The sequence below is a fragment of the Ischnura elegans genome, chromosome 3 (assembly GCF_921293095.1).
Source record: "Ischnura elegans chromosome 3, ioIscEleg1.1, whole genome shotgun sequence".
In the NCBI taxonomy this organism is placed as follows: domain Eukaryota; kingdom Metazoa; phylum Arthropoda; class Insecta; order Odonata; family Coenagrionidae; genus Ischnura; species Ischnura elegans.
In genome coordinates this window covers 60,156,382-60,182,158 of record NC_060248.1, presented here as the reverse complement: position 1 = coordinate 60,182,158, position 25,777 = coordinate 60,156,382, and the positions used below count along the sequence as shown (strand labels likewise).

General features: G+C 37.6%; 2 protein-coding genes across 3 annotated transcripts in view; one reads left to right on the top strand and one right to left on the bottom strand.

Annotated features, from left to right (window-relative positions):
- The first annotated feature begins 16 nt into the window (after window positions 1-16).
- LOC124155892 (eukaryotic peptide chain release factor subunit 1) lies at window positions 17-10,932 on the top strand. Of its 2 annotated transcripts, none has more exons than XM_046530064.1 (10): window positions 17-144; window positions 313-474; window positions 708-883; window positions 960-1,087; window positions 1,175-1,325; window positions 1,444-1,634; window positions 2,503-2,632; window positions 2,914-3,134; window positions 4,089-4,236; window positions 7,325-7,426. In XM_046530064.1, exons 2-10 carry the CDS (start codon window positions 374-376, stop codon window positions 7,402-7,404), a joined length of 1,326 nt encoding a protein of 441 aa, XP_046386020.1. In that variant the 5' UTR covers window positions 17-144; window positions 313-373; the 3' UTR covers window positions 7,405-7,426. The 2 variants fall into 2 exon arrangements, with proteins under 2 accessions (XP_046386020.1, XP_046386019.1); XM_046530063.1 differs by lacking the exon at window positions 7,325-7,426 and adding an exon at window positions 9,316-10,932 and having other exon boundaries at window positions 19-144.
- Window positions 10,933-19,195: 8,263 nt separating this feature from the next.
- LOC124155878 (charged multivesicular body protein 7) overlaps window positions 19,196-25,777 on the bottom strand; it is a 112,659-nt gene continuing 106,077 nt past the window's right edge. Inside the window, exons 5-7 of the mRNA XM_046530043.1 lie at window positions 25,506-25,610; window positions 22,996-23,224; window positions 19,196-19,444 (exon numbers count right to left, since the gene is read on the bottom strand). Of these exons, the coding sequence (XP_046385999.1) occupies window positions 19,359-19,444; window positions 22,996-23,224; window positions 25,506-25,610 (420 nt within the window). The 3' untranslated portion in view covers window positions 19,196-19,358. The remainder of the gene's footprint in view (window positions 19,445-22,995; window positions 23,225-25,505; window positions 25,611-25,777) is intronic.

Below are 25,777 nucleotides of genomic sequence, written 5' to 3'. Positions count from 1 at the left end.
TGGCTTGATTCTACTGACGTTGCATCGGAGTGACGTCGATTGAGCATTCAACTCTACACATGGGTATTGCGGTCTCGTGGATATTTCGTCTGGGCTAGCGGGGGAGAGGGCTGTGCATTTCTGTGACCCGTGTGCAAATAATGGGTGTGTGTTGAAGTAGTTTGGCTGTGTAAGCCATTGAAGTGGACTTGAAGTTAATATATTTATTTTTTGTGTTTACGAGGGCTTCGTCCTCGGAAAACTGTGAATTTATTTGGTGCACCAGCATTTTGTCCGCGCCATTTTGACACCCAACTACTTACCATCTTTTAGGCTTCTGCTTGGATTATTAGTGATATATTGCTGTGAATAGTTTGGAGAATCAAGGATCAACATGTCATCGTCGACTTACAGTTCAGAGGAAAATTCCGCGGACCGAAATGTGGAGATATGGAAGATCAAAAAATTGATCAAAAGTCTGGAAATGGCACGAGGGTATGCACGTATAGCTTATGTCTAAAATTTATTTTTTAATTTAGTGATCTAATCTACTTCGAAATAGACGGATGGTTTACGTCAGGAATGGTATTTTCACCATGGTGACGCTTAGGAGTTCGCGGATGATGTCCACGTTGCTTTCGTATGCTGTGCTTACAGCTGGGATAAAAGGAGCGTTACTATTTCATGATTTATGGGGCATGGATTCATGTAAACGATGTTTGTTGCAGGAACGGGACCAGTATGATATCTCTTATCATTCCTCCAAAGGATCAAATTTCTCGGGTGAGCAAGATGCTTGCTGACGAGTTCGGTACTGCATCGAACATCAAATCTCGAGTTAACAGGCTATCGGTTTTGGGTGCAATCACATCTGTGCAGCACAGATTGAAGTTGTACACTAAAGGTAAACAACACTTTTTGGTTTCTGATTCTCTTGGAATCCTATGTAACCTTGAAATTAATGGAGTTTTTCGTTGTAGTTCCTCCCAATGGACTAGTTATATATTGTGGAACGATAGTAACTGAGGAGGGGAAGGAGAAGAAGGTTAATATTGACTTCGAACCTTTTAAGCCCATTAATACCTCCCTGTATCTTTGCGACAACAAGGTAATTACCAGTCTTTCTTGTATTGTATGATGAATTGTACAGTGAAATCGTTATGTTGCTTGCGTTAACATTTCCCCTTTCCCTTAGTTCCATACGGAAGCCCTAACTGCCCTGCTAGCGGACGATAACAAGTTTGGTTTTATAGTTATGGACGGTAATGGAGCCCTTTTTGGAACCCTTCAAGGAAACACGAGAGAAGTGTTGCACAAATTTACAGTCGATCTACCCAAAAAGCACGGTAAGTTTCTAATTAATGTGTGCGCACCAGCCTAAAATGTGCTCTACACCTTAAATCTGTTGTTTGCTTCTTACTATGTACTGCTAGAGACTATATCCTCATTAAATTTTATTTTAAGGTCGTGGTGGTCAGTCTGCTCTTCGATTTGCTCGACTCAGGATGGAGAAGAGGCACAACTACGTTAGAAAGGTCGCCGAGGTGGCAACTCAACTTTTTATCACTAACGATAAACCTAATATTGCTGGACTGATTTTAGCTGGTAGTGCAGACTTCAAAACTGAATTGAGTCAGTCGGATATGTTTGATCCGGTGAGTTGTCGTAGTTTTATCCCTTCTAATTAAAGAAAGGTTAAGTTATGAAGTGGATTCTCTTTCTGGTTTTTAATTAGTAAATTAAATGATTTAGTGCATGCTTAGAAGGAATTCATAGTTCTAAGGGCTCTGGTAGTGAATATAAGGTTTATCAGGTGTATTATCCTTAAAAAGCATTTTTATTAATGGACTGATGTCACTCTCCCTTAAGGTGAGCAGAAGCTCTTAAGTTGTCTAAGTAACGATATATCTGTCTAATGGGATGGCTGATTACGCATTTTTGTAGAAAAACGTTGTGCATTCCCAGATAAATTTTTGAGGACTAACTAATTACGACCCAACCCTTGCCACGCCCCTGATGGCATCCCATGCATTTCATGTTATGAAAAATCAGAAAATGCCGTTCAATGACGATGCAAAATTTTGTTAAATTTTCATTTAGTTATTGCTCTGCTGAGCTGTTAACTTAAATCGTGTATAGTATCATAATAGGATTTTCCTCCACCATATTGTATTAGAATTGTGTCAGAACTTTAAGGTAGTTTTTCCCTTATCATTACATTTTGTACAAATGGCATGTGCTCCTATTTCATTATAAATTAATTGGTGAGGCAGCCTAAATTTGCCTGGTGTTGCTAGGCTACAGTGGTGCCATTTAGCCATGAACTGATATTTTTTGAGTTGATAATGAATGTGCTGGTAAAATATTAACTTCCAGGCTATTTAACCTGTTATTTGAACAATAAAATGCTGTTTTATGTCCTTGTGGGTCTTTCATACTTAAGTTTGAAGTTTGACTCATATTTTCTTTGTTCACTTCCATTTGCCTTCAGATGTACTAAATTGTTGCTTGATCTCATTACAGCGATTACAGGCCAAGGTGATCAAACTTGTGGATGTGTCTTATGGAGGAGAGAATGGCTTCAATCAGGCGATAGAACTGGCAGCAGAGTCGTTACAAAATGTAAAGTTCATTCAGGAAAAGAAATTAATTGGTAAGAAATAATTGTGGTGCATCTAAAATTTGGAGAATATTTTTAGTGGTGAAATTTATTATGTCTTGTTTATATACTGTTGTATGTATACTGTTTCCTTCTCTCATATTAGAGTAATAACTTAGGTGAGGGAGAAAGATAGTAAAATTAATTTATTGCCTTACTGAAGATGTTTTCAGATTGCTATGCTTACCGTTTGCAGTGCAAGCCAAATTTATTGCAATACATATCGATCATCTTTGCAAAAAAGAAATTTTATAGATTGTGACTTTTATTTGAAGGTCGGTATTTTGATGAGATCAGCCAAGACACAGGGAAGTACTGCTTTGGTGTTGAGGACACATTAAGAGCACTCGAATTAGGATCTGTGGAAACGCTCATTTGTTGGGAGAGTCTGGATATTCAACGCTATGTTCTGAGGAACCATGCAGCAGGGGAGGACAAGGTTCTCCACTTGACACCTGAGCAAGAAAAAGACAAGACTCATTTCACTGATAAGGAGGTAAGTTTGCCCAAATTGTCTTTAAGCTTCATAGGTATGTACCTAGGTTGTCAGCCATTCTTCTTCCATTTAAATTCCCATGAAAAAATGAATCTTAATCACGCGTCTAGTTTTTGTTTCATTAGTATATATTTCTGCATATTGTCTAATGAAGTTATGTAGGATAATTTTATTTGAAATGGAATGATTAATTGAGTATCGCCTAATTATGTGCGCCCAATTAATCATACTTCCTTCCTAAATAAATCGTTTGAGAAATAGTATTCTTTTTACTTTCTTCTTATGTTATCATTGCCTGTGTTTGTTTTCCCTGTTTTGACTCCTTTAGTTATTTTACATGAGATATTTCAGTTCAAGAATCATTTAAATTCAGTTCACCTGCTTTTCTGTGTTAAAGTGAATTTTAAAGGACTTAGCTGCTTGTAAGTTGGGAACAGCTGGTAGGAGGGGCTTGAGCCTGGTCTCATGTCCTTGAGGTAACCTATTGGAGAGGTGGGGGGGAGTGATAATTCCTTCACCTGCTACTTCTCAGCTACTAAGTCTTTTGAAATACCTTATTGTTATGTGGGCCCAGCAAATATTGTATATGAGTTTTTTTATAATTTTGTGATACTTTGCAGGCATAAATTACCTAAATTTTTGCATTACATTGTACACTGAATAGCTTTTGAACATTTGAACTTGAAAGGTTGTTCAATCCTTTAGAAGAATGTCATGCATGAATGGTTCCTGCTTCTATAAAGAATAATTCTTACTGCTACTTGCTTTTCTCAAATTTTAGTTGAGTGGAGTAATTTTTCAATGATTAAAACTTGTTTGCATGTTTTCGAAATAAGTCTTTAAATGTGAAATTTATTTGATAACAAGGCGGTATAAATTGATTGGTAAAAATGGGTTTGGTAATGCTTATACATTTATTGAAATCTTGTCATTTCTCTTGCTCTTCTTAAACAGACTGGAGTTGAGTTGGAACTGATCGAGTGTCAGCCTCTTCTTGAGTGGTTGGCTAATAGCTACAAGAAATTTGGAGCAACCCTTGAAATTATTACTGACAAGTCGCAGGAAGGTTCTCAATTTGTCAGAGGCTTTGGAGGCATTGGTGGTAAGTGGGATTTACTGTTAATGTCATACGTGACAAGTAGTGTATTTTACCCTCCCCACTTGAAGCTGCTAATTAGATTTTGCTTCCACTAACTATTAACTGTCATCATGATTAATACTTGTAATCAAATTGCAGATTTCTTTTTGAGTGTGAGAAAGTTGTTAGGTTAGGAATACCTGTTAGCCTCTATTTAGAAATAGTTGAGCTCATATGTGTTCTTAACTACTGGTAATAGCTTGAAATGCCATTGGTCTGAATGGCTGTTGGCTAATCACCTTTTTTATCTGTAATAAATGTAAAATGCTTTGGTTAGAGCTTAACCTTGATATTGCTGTGGTCTTTAGTTAATTTAATCTCATTAAATATATTTCTTACCTCCGAAAAATCTTGAAAATTTAACCAGTGGTCTGTTTGGTTTTGACTGGAGTGAATAGTTTTGTGCTTATTTGGATAGTAACTCTGTTGAGTCTTTACATTAGAATATTACTTATGAAGATTATATTCCATTCTTGAACATAACCATAGGATTGTGTTATTAACTTGAATAGACAGAATTTACTGTATGTATTCCTTTGCCTTGATTATCTCTCTCAGATTTTTGTTTTGAAAGGCATTTAGTCTAATGAGTGGAGATTGACCTCCTAACTTATTAAATAATTGAGGGTTTTACTTCTTTGAGATAGTAATTGCTCAGACAGAGATGCCCAGGTTTGCTCATTTTTATGAATCTGAATGGCTATCGTATGAAACGGGTACATATGTTAGTTAGCATTATTAGGAATGATGCAGTCACCGCTTTATGATTGTAAGTGTAGGAATTCTATAAATGTTGTTGCTTTACAATGCTTTTATCTTACTAATATGGAGAAACTGAAGTTTACTGCTGGGATGATAACGATGAATACGGTAAAAACTATGTGACATCATTTGACTCCGACCTGGTTGAAAAATAAATAATATTTTATTTGTGTTAACAAAACTTCTGCTACGTAATTCATTACAACATATGGTCTGATAATAATGATTGTTCCTGCCACATTTTTGTGGAGTGGCTGTCTGAAAATGTCTTCAGCAAAAGGGAGATAACAGTTCTAATTCCTGCCTGAGAACTCTCTTCCTCAATGTGTGTTTTTACTAATGTCTGCTAAAGAATAAGCTGTACAGCGTTCTTGAGAGTGATGCAGTGATAATTTTTTTATTGATTGCTATTATGTTGATTTTTCTATCAATTTTAAATCAGCTTTCTCTTAACATATTTTGATCATGATATTAAATATATCATGAGGAAAAATATATCATCTTGCGGAATTTCTGTAAAAACTTGGAAGGGATCAGATTAAATTTGATGTATTGAGTTCATTCAATGAAGTTGTGATTCCGGTCTCAGAACCTTTCTTCTGAGAATAATTAGTGAAGTACATTTAGGACTTTACTGAATATGGAAGTGGAAACAGTAAACATGGTTGATTTTTAGTATTAAGAATGTGTTGCTGGTCATTCTGTGACCCTTCATAAGCCCTTTTTTCTATTTCTGGTCGTGAAGGAAATGAGTGATAGCTTGTATCAGCAATTGTTATTTTTATACATATTTGATTGATGCAAATATCAGCTCTCACAAATGGACCTTGTGCATTTAAATTAAATCGAAATTGGTAGCTATTATGTGTTGGAAGAGCTCCATAATAGCAATGAAAAGACTTATGACTTCCACAGTTTATTCAATGCAGTATGACCAGGTTTAACTGTCAAGCCATCTTTCTTCTATGTACCAGAATATGGCTTGACAGGCGAAACTGGTTGTTGTGTTAAATAAATTGTGGAAGTCACATTCTTTTCATTGCTATTATTAGTGAATTGAAGTCTTTCGAGAGTAGCCTGATAAAATTAAGAAAAATATGCCCTTAGTTAGTCTGCAATTTTTCACATCCATCTTGATTGTGCCCTTCAAATGTGGTGAATTGTATGATATCAAGGAGGCTGCATATATTAATCTATGTCTTAACCTTTGCGCCAGGAATGCTGCTTTTTCCACAAATGGTCTTAACTTTGCTCATTGGCATTGGCCAACTATGGGAGTTATATTCAGTGTTTTCATTAAATTTGTGTTTAGAAGTCCACTATGAACATACTGTCATTTACTGATATTTATCATGTTAGATTGAAATGAATAACTCACTGGTGACCTTTCATTTAATATTTTCAGTTCTGGGTTAAAATTGGGGAAAAATCTTGATTGTCTACCTTGGTTATCTATATTTCTGGATCTCATTTTTTAGGTGTCATTCATTTCTGTTACCATTTAAATCCAGTCTCTTGGTAATTTGGCAGTATTAAATGTCATCATTTGCAATTATTGGAGAGGCTTATATTCCTCCCCAAATTATTACCGTATGGCACTAATTTCACTTTTTTCGCCCTTAAAAAGTACTTCTAGGTTCTCTGAAAGTTATGCTTTTTATCTTTTGATCTATCATTTATAAGGAGTGTGTCAGGGTCATAAGGAAGTCCCCGTAATCCAGCCCAATAAAAACTTAAAAATTTTGCCCTCAGGCTGCCTGCAAATACCATATAAAATGTCTTTCTCAATAGTTCAATTTTTAAGTATATTTTCTATAAAATATGTAAGTGCTCGCTGTCAAAACTCAGTTATTTATAAATTGGTTATTTTTCTCTGTGTAAAGTCATTATTTAATTCCACTTTTAATCTGGAAGCATACATTTTTCGTTGAAGAATTAAATTTTCAGTCATTTTTAAGTATGCTATAAATTTTTGAAAAGTACTAATGTAGCCATCGCTTCCAGTATTCTTCTCACCTATTTACTCCCACTTTCTAATCTGGTGAACAATCTGATATCACAGAGTCTTAATTATTTACCTTCCAGGTATTTATTCTAAAAAATTATAGAGTTTATAAATTTTATAAGTAAAAAGGCAGAGACGTCAAGCATGCATAAGTATTGTAAACTGTTGAATAAAAGTGTAAAGTTAACTGTGGACGAGTCTGATTTGGACTTGTCTGGTTGTTGCACCTGTATTTTTGACCGATGTACAAATGGTGACCCTGTATGCCCCACACCACCCATGCAGGAATTCTCCGCTACAAGGTGGACTTCCAGTCATTACAAGCTGATGAGCCATTGGATGACGTGGACCTAGATGATTACTAGGAGGAGGAGGTGGAGGAGAGGGTGAGGAGTGGCAGAATGGGGTGCATTGGGCAGGGAGGGAGGGTGGGGAATGTAGGTGGAGGATTGGGGTCCCAGCAGGGTTGTGGCTATTTTTTCAGTAATTGTGGTGGGGTCAGGTTTCTTAGAGGAGATGGGCTTAGGGCCTGACATCTACTACTGAAGGTAGACGTGACATGAGATTCGTATCTATATGTATGTGCATACAATTAATGTGTTTACTTAATTGCCTTTAGTTTCTTCTTTTTAATTAATAGTTTTCGTCAGGGAATGCTCATAGTTTTGTGCACTTATATTTTTTTATCTTGGCTATATTTGTGTAAAATATCTTGCTAATTAGGCTTGGACTCTTTATTTTCTTAACTTTTGAGATCAAATTTTTCCATAAGTGTAAGAATGAATAGTGACTCAGGTGCCAAATAATTCAGTAAATTCTTTTAATAGTTTTGACTTATATATCAATTGATGTTTCATCTCTTATTGAGATGAATGACTTGAGAAGAGTCACATTTGTTGCTAATTTTGCTGTAACAAACATAGGCATTATATTTCAAATTGCAAATAGATGGACCACTTACACCAGTGAATGCATGCAATTGCAATGAGTGTATCATAGTTCACTGCAGGTTTTGTAGCTAATAGTAAGTGGTATTATATTTCAATGGCTGCAGGAATGGCATTTGCTTGTTGCATTTCTATATTTCAGGGAGGATATTTTCTTTTAATTTGTTTTTAACTCTAATCATTTTTTAATATGAAATTTATTTTTGTCCTTTGTACAATTATTTTTATGATTACATTCCTTTCAAATGTTCGCCTGAATGAATGCCTGAAGTGAAATGTTACTTCTAATTCGTGCATGGATATTTTGCTATTATTACCTTAGGCTTTGGTTAACCGTTAATACATTTATTTATCCAATCTGCATAAACTTCTATTGGAGCAATAACAACTGTAGAGACAAAAGTGATAAATTTTAATTTCTTTAAAGTTATTTGCATTGGCGCCATTTTGTTTTCTTCGCGTTAATAGTATGTCTTTTGATACCTTGGTTGCTATAATAATTGTTTATTTTGTATTTTTTCCAATCCTTGGAAGATGGGTGTCATTTATGGGTTTGTCTTTAACAGCCTATTTTGATTAGCCTATAGAAATGTATTTCAACAAATTGCAGGGCAGACAGTCACCTAGTAGAGATGAATAAATAGCTTGATTTCTGCAAGGTTTGTTTTACAATTTGGTGTAACCTAGTGGAACTAAAATTATGAAAACATTAAACAAACATGATTCATCATTCTGTTATTTTCATTGCAGTGTTTTAGAGATTGGCATATGATTGTGGAAGTAATTCTGGGTATATTATGAGATATGTATTAGGAAATGGATTTTTATTGAACTTTCTTTGAACCTGTCAGATTTGTTATTAATTTTGTCCGACTTACTGCATAAGTTCATAGTAATTTTATTTTACCCCCTAAACTACCTGCCTTATGAAAAGGATTTATTTTTTCTTTGATTTAGGCTGGGGTTATCATTTTTGCTTGATGTTTGAATTTTATTTTTATATTTTTTAAAGCATGTCTCATTCACATAATGTAATCAGTGTTATCCTCCTAATTTTTTGTTTGTTCTTAATAATGGCACTTCTTATTAATTCTAATATAAATATTTTCTCCACTCTGGATATTACATGTTTAGTATGTGTTTTGTCGTAGTGCATTTTTGTATCAACTAAGTTCTTTTACTTTCTTGTTCTGTCGTTTTTTTAAAGTAAATAGTGAATTAAGTTTCAGTTCAAAATAAATTTTGGCACTATTCACTTGTATTGAAAGAAGGAATTGTTTACTTTCTTAGGTTTGAATTTTAAATATTCTGTTTGATGTAATCCTACAGGTCTTCTTCGCTACAAAGTTGACTTCCAAAGCATGCAGCTTGATGAACTAGATGGAGATATTTATGAATTGGATGACTACTAGGAAAATTTAGCCGTTGGAGTCAGATTATTATCAACCTATCCTCTATCTTGATAGTAACCATGGAGACATAAATTAGCAGTGTGCTGCCAAAATGTGGACAGTGGAAAATGTCAATGCAGGCGTGAAGTGGTTATATGCAGGAAGGGCAGTGCGAATACTACTATACACCCTCCTTTCCCTTTTCAGTTTGAACAGAGAAAGATATGGAACATGCATTTGGCCCCTTTGTGAAAAAAATGACTAATGTTCGACAATTTCTTTGAGATTGTTGGAGAAATAACTGAGAGATTGAATAAAATATTTTATTACTTTGTGTCATCTATGAAAACGAGCTGCTGCCATAAGCTAAGGGCCTTCGCAATGCGACAAATGCACCCAGCTTCCATGCCTGTTGCCTTTTAAACCATTTGATTGCGTTCCATATCTAATGGTTACAATGCCTTCTGGCTTTCTTTGTGAATAACACTCTTGGAACTTTATGAATATGTGGAATTGTCTTCTCTTCCATGCGTTTCTTCTTTTTGGCAACATTTGTAAATCAGGAATTATAGTTGGAATTTTATAAATGCCTTAATCAATATTTATAGTTATGAGGGAATGGTTCATATTCTCTACTTGTGTATACAAGATCAATCAACTTTTGGAGGCCCATTCAACTGTATGGGTCATTTATAGACTCTGCCTCCAGCAATGGTGAAAGTTTGGTGTCCTTGTGTTTGGAAGTGTGACTAATTTGGAATTAATTAAGTTTGTTAACGAGGAGAAGGTGTGGTTGCTCAATGTTATTCATAATTTTGGATATTTTTTTGTTTTGGAGGAAGCTGAAATTAATTTCACCTTATTGGCTCTGCAGTGTGCCTGATCGACTGAAATGACATTATTTTTTTTAGAGAAGCCATCAAAACTGTCAAGTTATGTGTTTATTGGAGTCAGAGCATTTCTTTAGTTTGTGTATATCCCCAATTCCTAATGGGATTAAAGATGAGGCCACCGCACATATCTTCAAAAAATCATGTTTATTGGTAACTAACTTATCAAGCCCAAATTTGCATATTGGTGAGCAGAAAAATGCTGACCCGTATAACTATCCACAATGGCTGAGTTAATCAAAGTGAATTAATAAAAACTGAGTTTTTGGGCAACTGGTAATTCAAGTAGAAAAAGTATCCCTCCATTTGTGAAAAAAATTCTTTTGTATGCATTTTGATTGTGTCCTTGTGAAATTTGTACTGTGCTACTGCTGAGGGCGATTGGAGTGTGGACTTGTTACGTTTTTTTTACGTGTTGTTGGGTGCACTTGAAGGGTGCTTTGTGAGCCATTGTTCCTTTTTTGTAATATACACCTTCCAAGCTCAATGGCTGAACAAGTGTGAATGCCTGGGTAAAATAACATGCGTGAAAGTCACAAGTTCTGGAAACAAAAGCAATGTTATTGGCAATTATAAATCATAGAGTAAATCTAATTGTTGTGGTGACTTTGTGGCCGAATACATGGTAGTGTTTCTTGTTGCATGAGAAACGCTTGCCAATTTTACTCCTGAAGTTTCATTTATAAGTTTTTCCCCTTTGAAATCCAAGTTATTTTACCCTCATGCCTGCCCCAGTCAAGTTTCTTCTCATACGAGAAATACTTGGCTAGGTTGAAATCCTCAGGGTCTTAACTGGTGATTTTAAACCCAAAGTGTGGTCTCTGATAACTGAGGTGTCATTAACTCAAGAGGTGGCAGTGGTAGTACTCATAATTATTATTGCAAGAATACTAGTACACATTACTTTTTGCCTGTCATTAGTGAAGGTATTGCCAAAGAGGGAAGATATCTGGGGTCAACAAGAGCCAGATGATGCAATAAACTCATTACAAGTGATACATACCAATGGTATATGTATATAATATTATACAAGTAGTCTGACATGTGAGGGCCATTCCATTCCAGGCCTGTTGTTACTACGTAGGCCTACACCAAGCACTATTTTGTTTGGATTCCACTGGGTTAAATTTGCCTCTTGTATTCACAGTATTGTAACAAGTGTCCTGGTGAATTTTCTTCATTTTGCTGTGTACACTTCTATTTGAATTAATGGCTGGGGCTACATGTATTCTCCATGCTGACAGATTACTTGGTTTTTGCTATACAAGAATTGTAACAAAATGTGGCCTTAAAATTGACTTTATGATTAAGGTTGAAATAAAATGCAACATTTCCTTCTCCACCACGAAGATTTCACATTTTAAATGCATACTTGGAGTCAAGATAATATGATCTTGAGTCGTGAGGCAGAATTATCGGCCTAGGGTGGAAAGCTTGAAAAGATGTGCTCATGGGAAAATATAAAATATACCTCTTCTTATTGGGTTGACTTTTGACTTTTTTTTCTAAGTTTTATAACTTAATACCTCCATATTAGATGTAGAACTTCTTGAGCTTATCCATGTATAAAAGAATGCATATTTCAAAGAGAAACAGTTGTTTAGGTATGTTTGGGGTACATTCCAGATAAGGCCGGAAAATTTTCACCTGCATATTGAGATTGTTAATTTATAAATAAATGCAACATTACTTTTGGTGTATTGCCCAGCATCTGTTTAGATCAGCTATAGTGGGTCACAGACAAGCACATTGCCATGGAGAGGGCTTTGTGGTTCCTTTTGCCTCATTTGCAGCTGCATGATTGTTACAAAAAGAGGATCCTCAAGTGAGAGTCACTTACTGGGCACTTGAATGGTTTTCCGACAAATTTGAACAGAATTTTATATGCGTGATCATATGATCCATCAAATTCATAACTTTTCAATGCTGTTGCTCGCAATTACTAACATTATACCTAAAATATGAGTAAAAAGTGGATCGCATTACACTCACAACAGCACCGCGGATATTTTTGAATACGGCTATAAATGCGACTGAAGTGGCAACAGAAATCAGCCTTCTATGGGATGGAATTGGGCGTCCTCTATGCAGTCCCCCTGATTTTTACTCTTGGGAGTCCTGTTTAAACCTCAGAGAAAATGTATACAACGATATCGGCTTCTGAGCAGGATGCCAAGATGTCCCATAGCATGTGCCCCCCTAACCACCTTGGACATTTTTGAAAACATTATAATGCAGCTGAAGTGGCAACAGATATCAGCTTTCTATTGGATGAAGTGGGCCTCGTCTATGCTGCCCCTTGTTTGCAGGTACCAGCAACATTCAAAGGCTGTTCTCATTCCTACTTGGTTGTCATGGTTGGTTTTTCTGAAGCAATTCCTATGGATAACTAGTGCCGTTCATGGTGTAACACGTAATTTTGAGTGGTTTGTTTTGGTTGTTGGTGTGACGAAATAAAAGCAATAATAAGCAGCAGAGGTGGAGTGAGGTAATTGTTGGGATTGTTGACGGCGCGGGAGGAGATGAAAAGAGGGGACTGGGATTGTGATAGTTATGGCGGACGGGTGTTCCCTTGCTCCCGAGTATGTATTATTTAAAGTGAAATAAAATGTTTGAAAGTAACGTGAAAACGAAGTGAAATTAATTGAAACGTTACATATTGGCGCCGCAACGTGTAGGGCACGACTTCTCGAGAGGATCGAGACCACGGAACGCCTTGAGGAACGAGTCGCGTCGTAGAGAGCGGGAATTCAAGATGGCGGGAGTGAAAAAATTTTACGAACTGAAAAAGGTGAATTTACAAAGTTTGTTGAGGGATCGGGGATCAACGACCCAAGGGGCGAAATTTGAGCTGCAGGAGCGTTTAAAGCCACTTTTGATAAAAGAAGGGGTAGATATAGAGACACATGAGTTTGAGATGGAGACGCAGGACCAAGGATACAGTGACCTACGGGTGCTACTAAGACAGATGCTAGAAGAACAGAAGAGTCGAAATAGAAAATGGGAAGAAGAACGGGAGAGTCGAGATAGAAAATGGGAAGCAGAACGGGAGAGGCGAGATAGTAAACAAGAAGAAAGAGACAAAAAGTTGGAGGAGACAATGAAAAGCATCAACGAAGGGCTAGCGGCGTTTCGGCGAGAATGTGAGGGGAGAAAGGAAAAACAAGCGGAGGAAGTGCCCGGGAAGATGGCGGACGAGATAGGACAAGAATCCACCACAAAGGCAGCTGGGCTAGATGAGGAAGCAGTCCAACGCATGGTGCGTGAGAAAGACGCGAGACCCGGCGTCACAATGACATCCGCGGTACAGTTGAAGGTACCGACGTTTGATGGGAGGAATACATTGGGACCCCGTGAGGAGAGTGCGTGGAGGACGTCGGGAGGCGCGTTCCAGCACAACCAGCAGCACGGATGGGACTCGAGGAAGTCGCAGCAGCAGGAGTGGCAGGCGTCGAGCCAGCAGAAAGAGGGACGACGAGACAATGACTTTCTCGGCGATGGATACTTTCACCGGCCGGGCGAGAGATCAGCTGATCAGCGGCCTGCACTAAACAATGTAGCGGAGGCGCGCCAACCGGAGCGACAGCACCTTGTCAATTCCATGATGGCGGAAAGAAGCAGTCACATAACCGAGCTTGGATCGGCGGGAGAAGGTGACTCTGAGAGGATCGCGAGAATATTTAGGATACGTGAAGGTAACGTAAGAAGGGACGAAGGTCGGGTGAAGAGAAGAAGGAGGAAGGAGAAAAGGAGGAGAGTAAAATTTAAAATGGGGCAATTAGATAGGTGGCGAGAGTGGTTACACCCTGGAGAGACGGTGGAAGGGTGATGTGACAGGAGAAAAGTGAGGGTAAATACATGTGCAATAATTTGATATGGGTGATTGCAGGAGTGTTTGTTGATTGTTTATTAAGTGCATGGTTGGTATTTATATGCTTGGAATGAATGATGACAGTGATAAATGAATGAGTCAAGTGAACGGAGAAGGGGAGTGATAAGTAAGAGAAGTGTGACAGATGGAATAATGAAATGCCGGTGTGTGAAGTGGAGTGAACTGTGTTTGTGTGATGGAAAGGGGGAAGTTCAAAACTGAAGGCGTTGGGGCCACGCCCGTAACCCATAATACTTTGTTTTTGAAGGCTTTGAAAAAGAAAATTGCATGTCATTCCATTTTCTTTTCCAATGGGGCAAATGTAACACGTAATTTTGAGTGGTTTGTTTTGGTTGTTGGTGTGACGAAATAAAAGCAATAATAAGCAGCAGAGGTGGAGTGAGGTAATTGTTGGGATTGTTGACGGCGCGGGAGGAGATGAAAAGAGGGGACTGGGATTGTGATAGTTATGGCGGACGGGTGTTCCCTTGCTCCCGAGTATGTATTATTTAAAGTGAAATAAAATGTTTGAAAGTAACGTGAAAACGAAGTGAAATTAATTGAAACGTTACAATGGAGAATCCAAATTCATTCCCAAAAATGAGCAAGTCATAGCAATTTTATTGCAAAGAACGATTGCATTCCTATGGTTAAACTGGATTTATTTCCTGTTAAAATAAGGCTGATTAAGGTACTACAGTAGCATATTTTTTGTAAGAAAATTCAAATTATGTTGATAATTAACCTAGCTCATGGTCCTATTTACCTTAGTGTCTGAATTACATTGCCTCTTCGTGACGATGCCTCTTATTTGCATTCTTCTTATAACCCGGGTAATTAATGACCAACTATTTTTATGCTATGAATGCAATCTGCCGTGGGCAAATGCAGATATTATCCTAAAAACCTATGTATTCAACCACTACATACCCACCATAGGATAATTTTGAGCATAATAGCATACAGCCTTGATAATTCCATATGACAACTGCAACATTAAGGCATGGGCTAAGAGTCCATGATTCAGAGAGTGCCAATGGGGTGTGGGTGGGCTAATGAAAATATATTTGGGCTTATCTACCCAAATAAAAATAATTTTTTTAATACCAATGAAAAAAAGACACCTACTCTCAATCAGGGTTCATATGCACTATTTATAGGTGATATAGAAAATGGAAAGTTGATATATGTAAACCCTTGTACTCTGTAAGGGAAGAAAAGTGAGAGAGATGGTTCCCCATCTTGCTAAAAGTCAAAGGGACTGGAGAGTAAATTGCTTCAAAAGTCGTTGCTTGCTATGATGTCCCAAAGCTATACAAACCTCTTTCAGGAAGTGCCCTTCCCAAGGTATTGGCATCAGTGGCCGATACTTATGGGGGCTGTGTACCCCCTCCACTGCCTTGCAGGGCCGCACACATTGTCGAACAGGTCCACAATTGTAACTTTTTTATATCATATGACGGCATTGTCTTGTATAAGTGTATAATCAGTTCAAATAGAACTTTTTTAAACTTTGCATGTGACTTATTAGGTATTTTTTATTACGTCAAAAGTAAAGGTAGTCCTCGCCTGCCAAACCGAAGGTCGTGGGTTCGAGTCCCGCCTGGGTAAGTTACCCCTATCCAGGGCATGGATATTTGTGATTGTTAAATGTTATCAACCCCGATGTAAAGGCCGAACAGTGCTGTTTTCGGTGGTGTGTGAAATAAATAAAAACATAAAATAAGATATATTTTGTGTCCCCGCTTGAGTTTTTTCTATATTCAGCACTGATTGGCATGTGTGGCAATTATCAGTGTGGAGCCAAATGACTGGGGCAGTCAGTCATGACTAATCACCTACATCAAGTAGACAGGTGGGCAATGGCCTCAAAAAGAAATGATCAAGAAACAACCAGGTTTCTGACGGCCTCAAGTGACATACTACTTTTGAAGAAAAATAAAGGAGATTTCTATATTCTCGACGAAAAATTGAGGGAGATTTGGAAGACAACATAGTTTTGCAAAATAGAAGGAGAAAGCAATTTCGTGTGAAAATCTTTAAAAATAAAGTACTACATTGAGAAGAACTTATAATAAAGTGGAGCTCATTTACAAAAAATTCAGGTGTTTATACTGCTATTCTTTCCCAGCGAGTAGAGCATTAGACTGCTGGTGGAAGGGTCCCTGGTTCAAATCCTGAGCAAAGCCTTTGGGCACCCCCTGTAAAAATCCTCAACATACAAGGTAGCCCACAGAAAGGAAAAGCCCCACTCTACACTGAATATGTGAAATTCACATGCTTGTGGCTAAGCCTGGAACGAGTTCTACCCTTTTGGTTGAAATGCTGAGTAAGCACGTGGATGAAAATTCAATCCAAAATCCAATGCCAAACTGGACCAGTTCAATGGGCTGGACTTTAACAGATAACAGCAATACACCGCTGAAGGGCCTAAAGTGTTTGCCAACTAATTTTGCCACACCAGGGGTTAGTTTATTACATATACTTTTAATAGGAACATAATAGGGGTGGTGTGATCAATATGTAGGTACACAACTTATTTTATGATAGAAGGGTACCAGGTTTGAACCCCAGGTGAAGTCTTCTGAAACCCCCAAGTATAAATATTTGAAGTGCAATGAGACTCAGCTGGGTTTTGTTTGATCATTGCTCGAGATAATTCTAAATGAGAAAAACTAGATGCATACATAAGGGCTAAAATTCCACATTCAAAATTTTTAAGAGGTTAAGATTATATTCAGACATATACGGTAATTCAGGTAAGTAGAATGGCAAAACACTGCAAATAAAGATGAAGGCTGCAGAACGATATTGTACTGAGTATACCACTACATTGTCTGCACTCACAGAATTTTCCCTTAGCATCATCCACAGCTGAAAGATGATACATTTTCTGATCTCTAGGCTAATCGTATAGGTACCCTGGAAATACTTTGGAAAAATACCAGTCATTATAGGCATCAATACGTTTGCCTGTAAGAATTACAAGTAAATTTCTACTCTTATAAATGAGAGCGTGAGGGTGTCCACTTTCTGTATTCACCACAGTCTTGTACAAATTAATGTTAGAATTTTTAAGTGTACTTTAAGGCAACCACTAAACAAGAAATCAATCAATGCTAAATCTGTCTCAAAAATATTTATCTTTAAGTTTTCCTGCAGTTGTTTCCATTCAACTTAGTTTCCTGAAACGCTTCGTTTCAATTCCCTTTCCAAAACTTGGAACGAAATTTTAAAATAAATTTAGGAATTTCAGTTTTTGTATAACTTTCTGTCGTCAACTTACAGAATTTTCAAAAGATGCTTTAGTAGTTATATTTTCCTGCGTGATATCTCTATATCAGAGCAATGCTTAAACTCCATTCTCTTCCACAACCCTGATTGTGCCACAGGAAAAAAACTTGGCAGATGGGTTTTGGGTATTAATGCAGTGGTAGCAGCTGCTTGTGAGTAGAAGCACTCTAGCACATCAAATATTTTAAAATAAGGCACATATGATCCTTTCTGAATACAAATGAGCGAATACTCTAAACCCATACGTCCTGCAGGTATCAACTCTTTAGGATTCCCCTGCAGACAAGGGGTAGCATGCTGCATACTTTGGATTGTACTGTTGAGTTCATAACTACAAGAATTTGCCGGCATTCTCCTTCCTCATCCAGTAGAATGGATAGCTTTGCACTTAAAGGCACTTAATAAACTGAGCTGGGCATCGGACAGTGCTACCCCTTACTGAAGTACAGCAGACTTCTGATTATCCGGCTACGGTTTATCTGGTTAGTGGATTATCCGTGCAGGAGTTCACACTCTTTCCACGTTATCCACCATTCCTATGACAAATAAAATCGGGCACCAAAGCACCAGGATATTTGCATTTTAATCATTTTAATGGAAGGCTACACTGGGCTTATTATAGAATTAGAATCTATAACCAATGCTGCGCGATGGCTTGATCATGAACCAGTTGCCATCACGGGAGTTCCAGGCTCCTTTTTTCCAACAATCGTGGTGTGTGATCGCTCTCAGTGATCGCAGCAGTTGCATCACGGGCAACTTGAACGAGACACGACTATGCTGCGTGGTGCCTGACAGTGTAGTATCCGGCGTCGTGCAGTGGTTTAGAAGCATTTGCACAAATCACTTTTCCGAATGCATGATCCCGCAGCTATTGAAACGTGGTTTTTGGAAGCCAGGTACCAATTACACGAAGCAGCAAGAATAGGAGTACAATCACATTATTGAGGCTAAAAAGATCGTGATCGGGAAAAGAAAGCTCTTGATGATTTCAAAAAGCAATCGAAAATAACAGAAACTGTCCGTAAATAATAATAGATTGTTTGATTCATTTAAATTATGAAAATTATAAGAAATTTAAGTGAACGTTTGGATTATCCATGTTTTTCGATTACCCATCTGTGCCGCTCCTCCCCATCATTAGCCCGGATAATCGGGAGTGTGCTGTTCTGGCAGAAGCAATGTGTTAATTTTAGCCACCGGTAGATTGCGCTACTTATTCTTGGCTTTTGGTAACACAAAATATTTTGCGGGGCACAAAATATTATTTATATCTAATAAGTATATTAGAATCTTGTTCCATAGATAAGTCAGGTGTCTTGAGTGCTTTTTTTTGGACAGAACCAATGGCTTCAAAAAATTTAATTTGATTTGTTTTCAAGCGCGATTGTGTAGTTCGATAAAAAAATAAGGAATTTCCTTTTTGGTTTTCCGTGTTTGCTCTTAGGCAGTAGTGGCTAAAAATTCCAGTGTGGGGTGGGGTTGAAGAGGGGTCAGTGATGGGGATGAAGGGAGGGGGAGAGCACATTGCTAAAATTCTGCACCAGCTGCTACTCTAATATTAACAACCAATCTTTGATATGATGTTGAGGCAGGTATGTTGAATTCTCGCAAGTAAAATAATTTTTGGGCACAAAATTAGCTATAAATAAAATTAAATTAGGAGTAAAAAAATTATCAAAACTTTATGACATTATAAACAAATATGTACTACTAATAAGGGGATTAGTAATCTACAAAAAAAGTACAAAAGAATACCAAAATAATAAGAACAAGATTTATTTCTAAGTTATTTAAATATTCTCAAAATGAATTTAAAAATCACAGTATCAAAGAAATTACTGCAGAAAAATAAGCAATATGTATAAGAATTTTCAGTAAAGCACCTTTTCGAAGAAAATCTTCCTTGCCCTTCAACATTTCATGTCACAGTAAATCTGGGACAATAACCTTGGATTTCACTTTTACACTAGGAGGAGTAACTAGAGGATCATCAGGAGGACTTGGAAGATCTGAAAAAAAAAGAGAAAAAATTAATTCTAATAAACATTAAGAGCCGTTAATTCATAAAAGAATGTGCTGCAATAAGAAACAGATGACAAAAATTGCCAAAATTCTTCATCAGCAGCATACAACCTACGTTAAAATGGGAAGGAAGTAAATGCATGTTCAATCAATAAAATTAACACTTTTAGAAAATAATGTGTTCAAAATGAATCTATAGCTGTTTTAATAAATATCACTACAGTAAACTCTTGATTTTACGAAGCAGGATTTTACGAAGTTTTCGATTATACGAAGTCATATTGCGGTCCCGGTGAAAAGCCTATGCTAAATACATGGCGCTATTCGATTATACGAAGTTTCGATTATACGAAATTTTTTGAATTTACGAACCTCGGCTCGGTCCCTAGGAGCAAATGGCATTCGTTTATACGAACTACGGCGAAAAATTTGTCAACAAAACTAGTTACGCCGGCGTAAGTAGCTAAAAAATCAGCGCTTCCAACTGTGGTCCATCAAAAGTGCGAAATCGTAAATGATAATGCAACTTTGGAGAGAAATGGGTCGCCAAAAACCTCACTGTGGGAATTTAGGGGGAGTAGGAGTTGAGTTAAAATATCGCGGCTGACATTATGCCCCTATTTACGTGCCTGTTCGTAAACATAGCATCGACAATAATTCGTAGTTTAACATGTCAGGAAGGTCGCGCGGAGTATTTCGTACACCCCTAATTAACCCTTTGCACTGCTGTGAACGTACTTCGAAGACTACTTGACTACTTTTCGCCGAAGCACTTCGAAGGGTCCCTAATCCGGGACCCTTTCCTCGACGAGCTCACCCTCGCTGGCCCCTGAAACTGGGCTATTTTTTAATGCATTACCTGACGCAACCCTGGGTTTCAAAGGGCAAAGGTGCCATGGGGGAAAAAGAGTAAAGTGCGTGTTACTGGGGGGCTGTGCGTCAACCAAACGGGCACAGACAAAATAAGCCCGTTGTCATTGTGAAATTTGAAAGGCCACGGTGCTTAAAACATGTAAAATTGGAAGCCCTCCCCGTTTTTTACCATGCAAATAAAAACAGCTGGATGACCCGAGAAATTTTCCAGCAAACGGTTATACGTCTACAGAGAAAAATTGCTGGAGAGAACAGCAAAATTGTTTTAATAATGGATAATGCCACCGTTCATAAATACGTGGAAGATCTAAAATTAGCTAATGTTCGAGTCCTCTTTTTACCCCCGAACTCGACTAGCAAGTCCCAGCCCTTGGACCAAGGCATTATCCAGGATTTTAAAGTCCTATACCGGAAGAAGCTTGAGCGGTATTACTTGCGATGGATCGGTATGTATACATTCATCTATTTTGCTCATGTGCGTTTGGATATCGATTTAGATATTTTTATTCATGATTATCATTCCTTCAAATCTATTTGCTACTTTTATAAATGGGAACAGAAATTAATAACATCCCGAAATGGACGTTGATACATGCAATCCGCGCCATAATATCTTTTCGTGTATATATCGGCCTTTGTGAATGAACAACTTAAATATCTTAAGTACTGGGCTCTATGTCAACGTCTGCGAAGATGATGGAACACAGTAGTCGGACGGAGAACTCAAACAGAATTTACTTCAAATATTCGCCAGAAGATAATCACATCCTACGTTATTTATGATCGTAATTGAATCTCAGTGAAAATAGAGCACATTCTGCTGAAAATACGAAGTAACTCGAAATATTAACTTACGAAGGTTATTTTGGAAACGGGCTAAGACCCTTGTTTTTCTTTTTTTCTCGTCACTGAGCGATAGAGGGCGACATAAATGGCGGTTAGGCCGGCTGCCGCTAAAATTCCGTGGGTGTCAGAAACAAATATCTATCTTCTGCATACTTAATAGTAGCTATTGGCTCCTAACCACAAATTTGTTACTGTTAATTCTTATAATAAACATTGCAATTCATTATTTGATTACGTTTTCTAAACTGGTCGGGAATTTCTTTAGCGATCGTTGATGTTGAAGTTATGAACAAGAAATGGGAATTTTATGGTGGTATAATTATTTAACGATTTTTCACATCATAAATCGATAGCAAAAAGCCTTTTCTATGAATTATACCGAGAATAACCACCGAAAACATTTAAATAAGACCACTAAAGACAAAAAACGGCGGAATAAACAAAAGCGAACATTTTTTTCGTGACTTATGAAAAAGGTTTGAATTTACGAAACTCGATTTTACGAAGTGCCAATTTTCCGGTCCCACTGACTTCGTAAAATCAAGAGTTTACTGTATTAACTTAGGCCTTGAAAAATTAATTTTATTCTCTTGCCAAGCTTATGAAAACTTGGTTTAGGAGATATTTCTTTCTTCCAACTTTAAATGGCATGAAAGTGTTCTTATTTTCAAAAATTTTCAAAAAAACAGATCGGTTCAATTAACATATTCAATGCGGAGCATGTCAATTGACGTGGTCCCGTCCTAGCCGTGATACGGAGCACGTCAAATGACGTGCTCTTCCTTTCTCTGCCTCCATACGTGATCCACTTCCGAGTCTTCTGATCGTGTGTATGGCCTTCAGCAAGCTTTTCTCTTTCAACCCGTGTGTGCCGTTTGTAAATAGCAGTATTTGAACGGAAGTTATGTTGCAGAAAATTCCTCTTTTTTTTCTTTCTTATTTTTACGGCCGATTTTGATGACTTTAATAAAAATCGGTCCCACATCGAATGTGTTAACAGCATGGAGCGGTAAAGAGACAATAGGAAATAGGCTGCACGATAGGAAATTCTGGGAGGCCCCACCTGCCATGAGGGATGGCAGGGAGGCCCCCCCTGCCATGAGGGATGGCCAGGGAGAGTTAAGCCGCTTTAGCGACCCCTACTGTGAGGGAAAGTGCATTTTGGGTCTACCCAGGTAGCAGTATTAATTTTGGGAAACTGAAGTAGGTAGTTGAGCATTGGTCAAACGTTTAACCCTCTAAGTGCTATCCTTCTTTCTGGGATACTGGCGAGAAATGCTGAAGTTATTTTAATAAAATCCATTGCAACAAAGCCCCTTGTCGAGCTCTGAGGGCATCACAGAGTGCATCCCTGAGTCTCTTCCCAGAGGTGCCTGGTCTACGCAAAGGAATGTTCCTCCTTGGCCCTGGAGCACAGTTGTCACCTTGTCTTTTCTTTCAAGTAAGCATTCTTACGCTCATTTCTCTGTTTACATTTGTTTCGGACTGAACACATTCAGCACGGAGCACATCAATTGACGTGGTCCCGTCCAAGCGGAAATATGGAGCACGTCAATTGACGTGCTCTGCCTTTCTCCGGCTGCGTACGTGACTAATATCCACTTCCGATTCTTCTGATTGTGTGCATGGCTTTGAGCAAGCTTCCCTCTTTCAACCCGTGTGTGCCGTTTGTAAATAGCAGTATTTAAACGGAAGTTATGGCGCGAGAACCTCTCTCTATTTTTATTTATTATTTTATCGGCCGATTCTGAAGACTAATCATGAAAATCGGGCCCGCATTGAATGTGTTAAGAGCAATACTTAAAGATTTTTTTTTCACCTTCAACAGTCAAAGTCTTGAGTCTCCTCTCAATATCATCTCCCCACTTCAGAGGTGATGGTTCATTCTTGGTTTTTGCAGGCTGAGCCGCAGGCTCCGCTTCTGGCTCTGGCTGACTGAGCAACTCAGCAAGCTCTGCCTCCAAATCTTCCTCGCCTTCCACCTCTGGCATCACAGATTTGCCCAGATCTGACAGTGTGCTCGTCAAATCACTGTGCAAGTCCAGCACCTTCATGAAATGAACAAGAGAAGCAATTGAAAGGATGGCAAATAAAGCATAGCATCAATAGAAAATTATTACTAAAGACACATTCAAAATTCCACGGAAAGCATTGAACCCTCTGCAATCGATTTTTTAACCACTTCCAATCTCCCCATCTTTAATCAAATTTTTCACCCTCCATATAAAATACAATACTACTTCAAATACTATTCCCACACCGCAGATGCATGACCTTTTGAAAAACAGAATGTTCACAACTATCTGTTGGCAAAAGCCCATGATAGATATATCCAGTTGGACTGGCTCCATATGCAGAGCAGGCAAAATAGAATGTATGAGATGTGTCAAACGTTTTTCAGTAATGGAGCTGCATGGGAAAACTATAAAGTCACATAAGGTGTGACAGAGGACTAGAATGGTCCATTGTAAAAAGGTATGTATCAACACATTTAGTACAAAATAAAAGTTTTCTGACTTTTACCAAAATCAGGTACAAAGTTTTTTTTTAAAGTCTGAAATAAACTTTACGCTTCTGGAAGAAAGAGCCAAATGTAATCAACAACCATGAATGGGACACAGGATTCACTAAGTGAATTTCCAAGAGGAACAGAATGGAGGGAGCTCAAAGATACCAGAAGGAATGACCATGTCAACTGACTTAGTGATTACAAATTTCTCACATTGATAGATTAAAAATAAGCCTAGAATTGAAGCCAATCATGCAGTGGCGGCGCGTGCGTATACGCATGTTAGCAAGTGCACACCCAAAGATGAATAAATTATAAAAGAAAACTATTCCTTTGCAACGCGAAGGATAAAAGTACTGTCTGCATGTGCAAGAAACATGAGCCTCCGAACGCTACAGCTATCTCCTTTTCGAATTCACCGCTCTACAAGTGTGCGATCCCGTGGCATCATGCCGGGCGCATTTTCGGTCTGTGCGATCGCTTGAGGGTGCTCTGGCGGGACGAGGTAAGCGGGGGGGTATGTGCTGTTCAAAGGGGCGATGGGAGCAGACTCAAAACCATGCGAGTGCGCACGCGCATATTTTTGGTGACTGACTAGCAGGTAGTGTAGTGGTGTAGCCGCCACCTACACTACCTGCGCCCAGGATCCTAGTCCGTCTACAGAGCCATCTGTATGGCCGTTTTCTACACTACTTCCTCATAGGGTGTAAGGAAAAGAGAATGAATTTCAACTACCGTCACTTGTAAAGGTGTGTTGAGAATAATTATTTTCATACATGCTAATATTATTTCTGTTCATGCAATTTTAAGGGTAGAGTGTACCAGTGATATGTTTTGCTTGCTATGTATTCTATTACGACGAAATATGATGCTCATGGATTAGGATTAACATAATATAATTAAATCATCCTGTATCTGCTCTAATGCACATCCTAGATAAATTACCACCAGCCGCCACTGCAATCAAAACACATAGCAAATTAAAATGGTACTTAAATTAAAATTGATTTAATTTAAATAAAATTAAATTCCACATATACTGAAGCAATTTTTACTATTATGATCTCAACAGGTCTCTTAATATATTCTTCAAACAGCAGGAGAGTTATCATTTCCTTTTCCACACAAAATATTATAGTGGATCATAATTTTTATGGAATTAAGAATATAAGATTATGGACTCCAAATTACCCACACACACACACAAAAATTAAAAACCTTTTTCAGCTATGAGAGGCTATCATACATGGACAATCAGAGAGGTTTATTGATTTTTTTAACCATCACCCATAATATGGACCCAAATTTATGAATGTCCTAGAACCATAATTTAAAGATTGATCAATGTAAGCAGAAATATATCATATCATACTTGCATCATCATTTGAAAGTATTAAAACTACTGTTTCCAGATGATGTTCCATTTTTTTCTGATCATGGTTTTGTTAGAGTAACATAATCAAGGTGATACCAAGATAATGCTACTTTATAACAAAACCATGTTTGGAAAGAATAAAACACCGCATGGAAACAGCAAAGTTTTCATTACTTCAACTCCTAAGAGAAAGGATTTCTAACAAGTCATGCCTGCTACTATTACTTTCACCATCATTTAAATTATTACATGTAATGAAGCAATAAATTGTCTCCAGATGACCATATAATTCATTTTATAGGAAAGAAAAATACACATACACGATATGCTGGATAAGAGTTTGGGGTTGAATGGCAATTAAAGAACATTTATGCATACATATGAGCATGCAGTAAAATTAAAGTATTAGTAATAGAATTGCATACATTTAAAAAATGCATCTTACCTCTTCAAGTTCATTTCTAGTAGTTTCGATGTTATCCTCCGTCAACCCTGCTTCTTTGAATGTATTTTTCAAAGCAGCTACACCCATTTTATATGACTCCAACACCTAAAAGAATAACAAAGAATACAAATGATGCAGGAAACAATTTTCCAGAGAAAATAAAGCATGGCACAGTAATATAAATGACCTTAGACAACATATAAAAAATATTTAATTATTTCAAGCTCAATTAAATATGAAATTTACCAGCTATACTTGCGTTGAGTAAACAC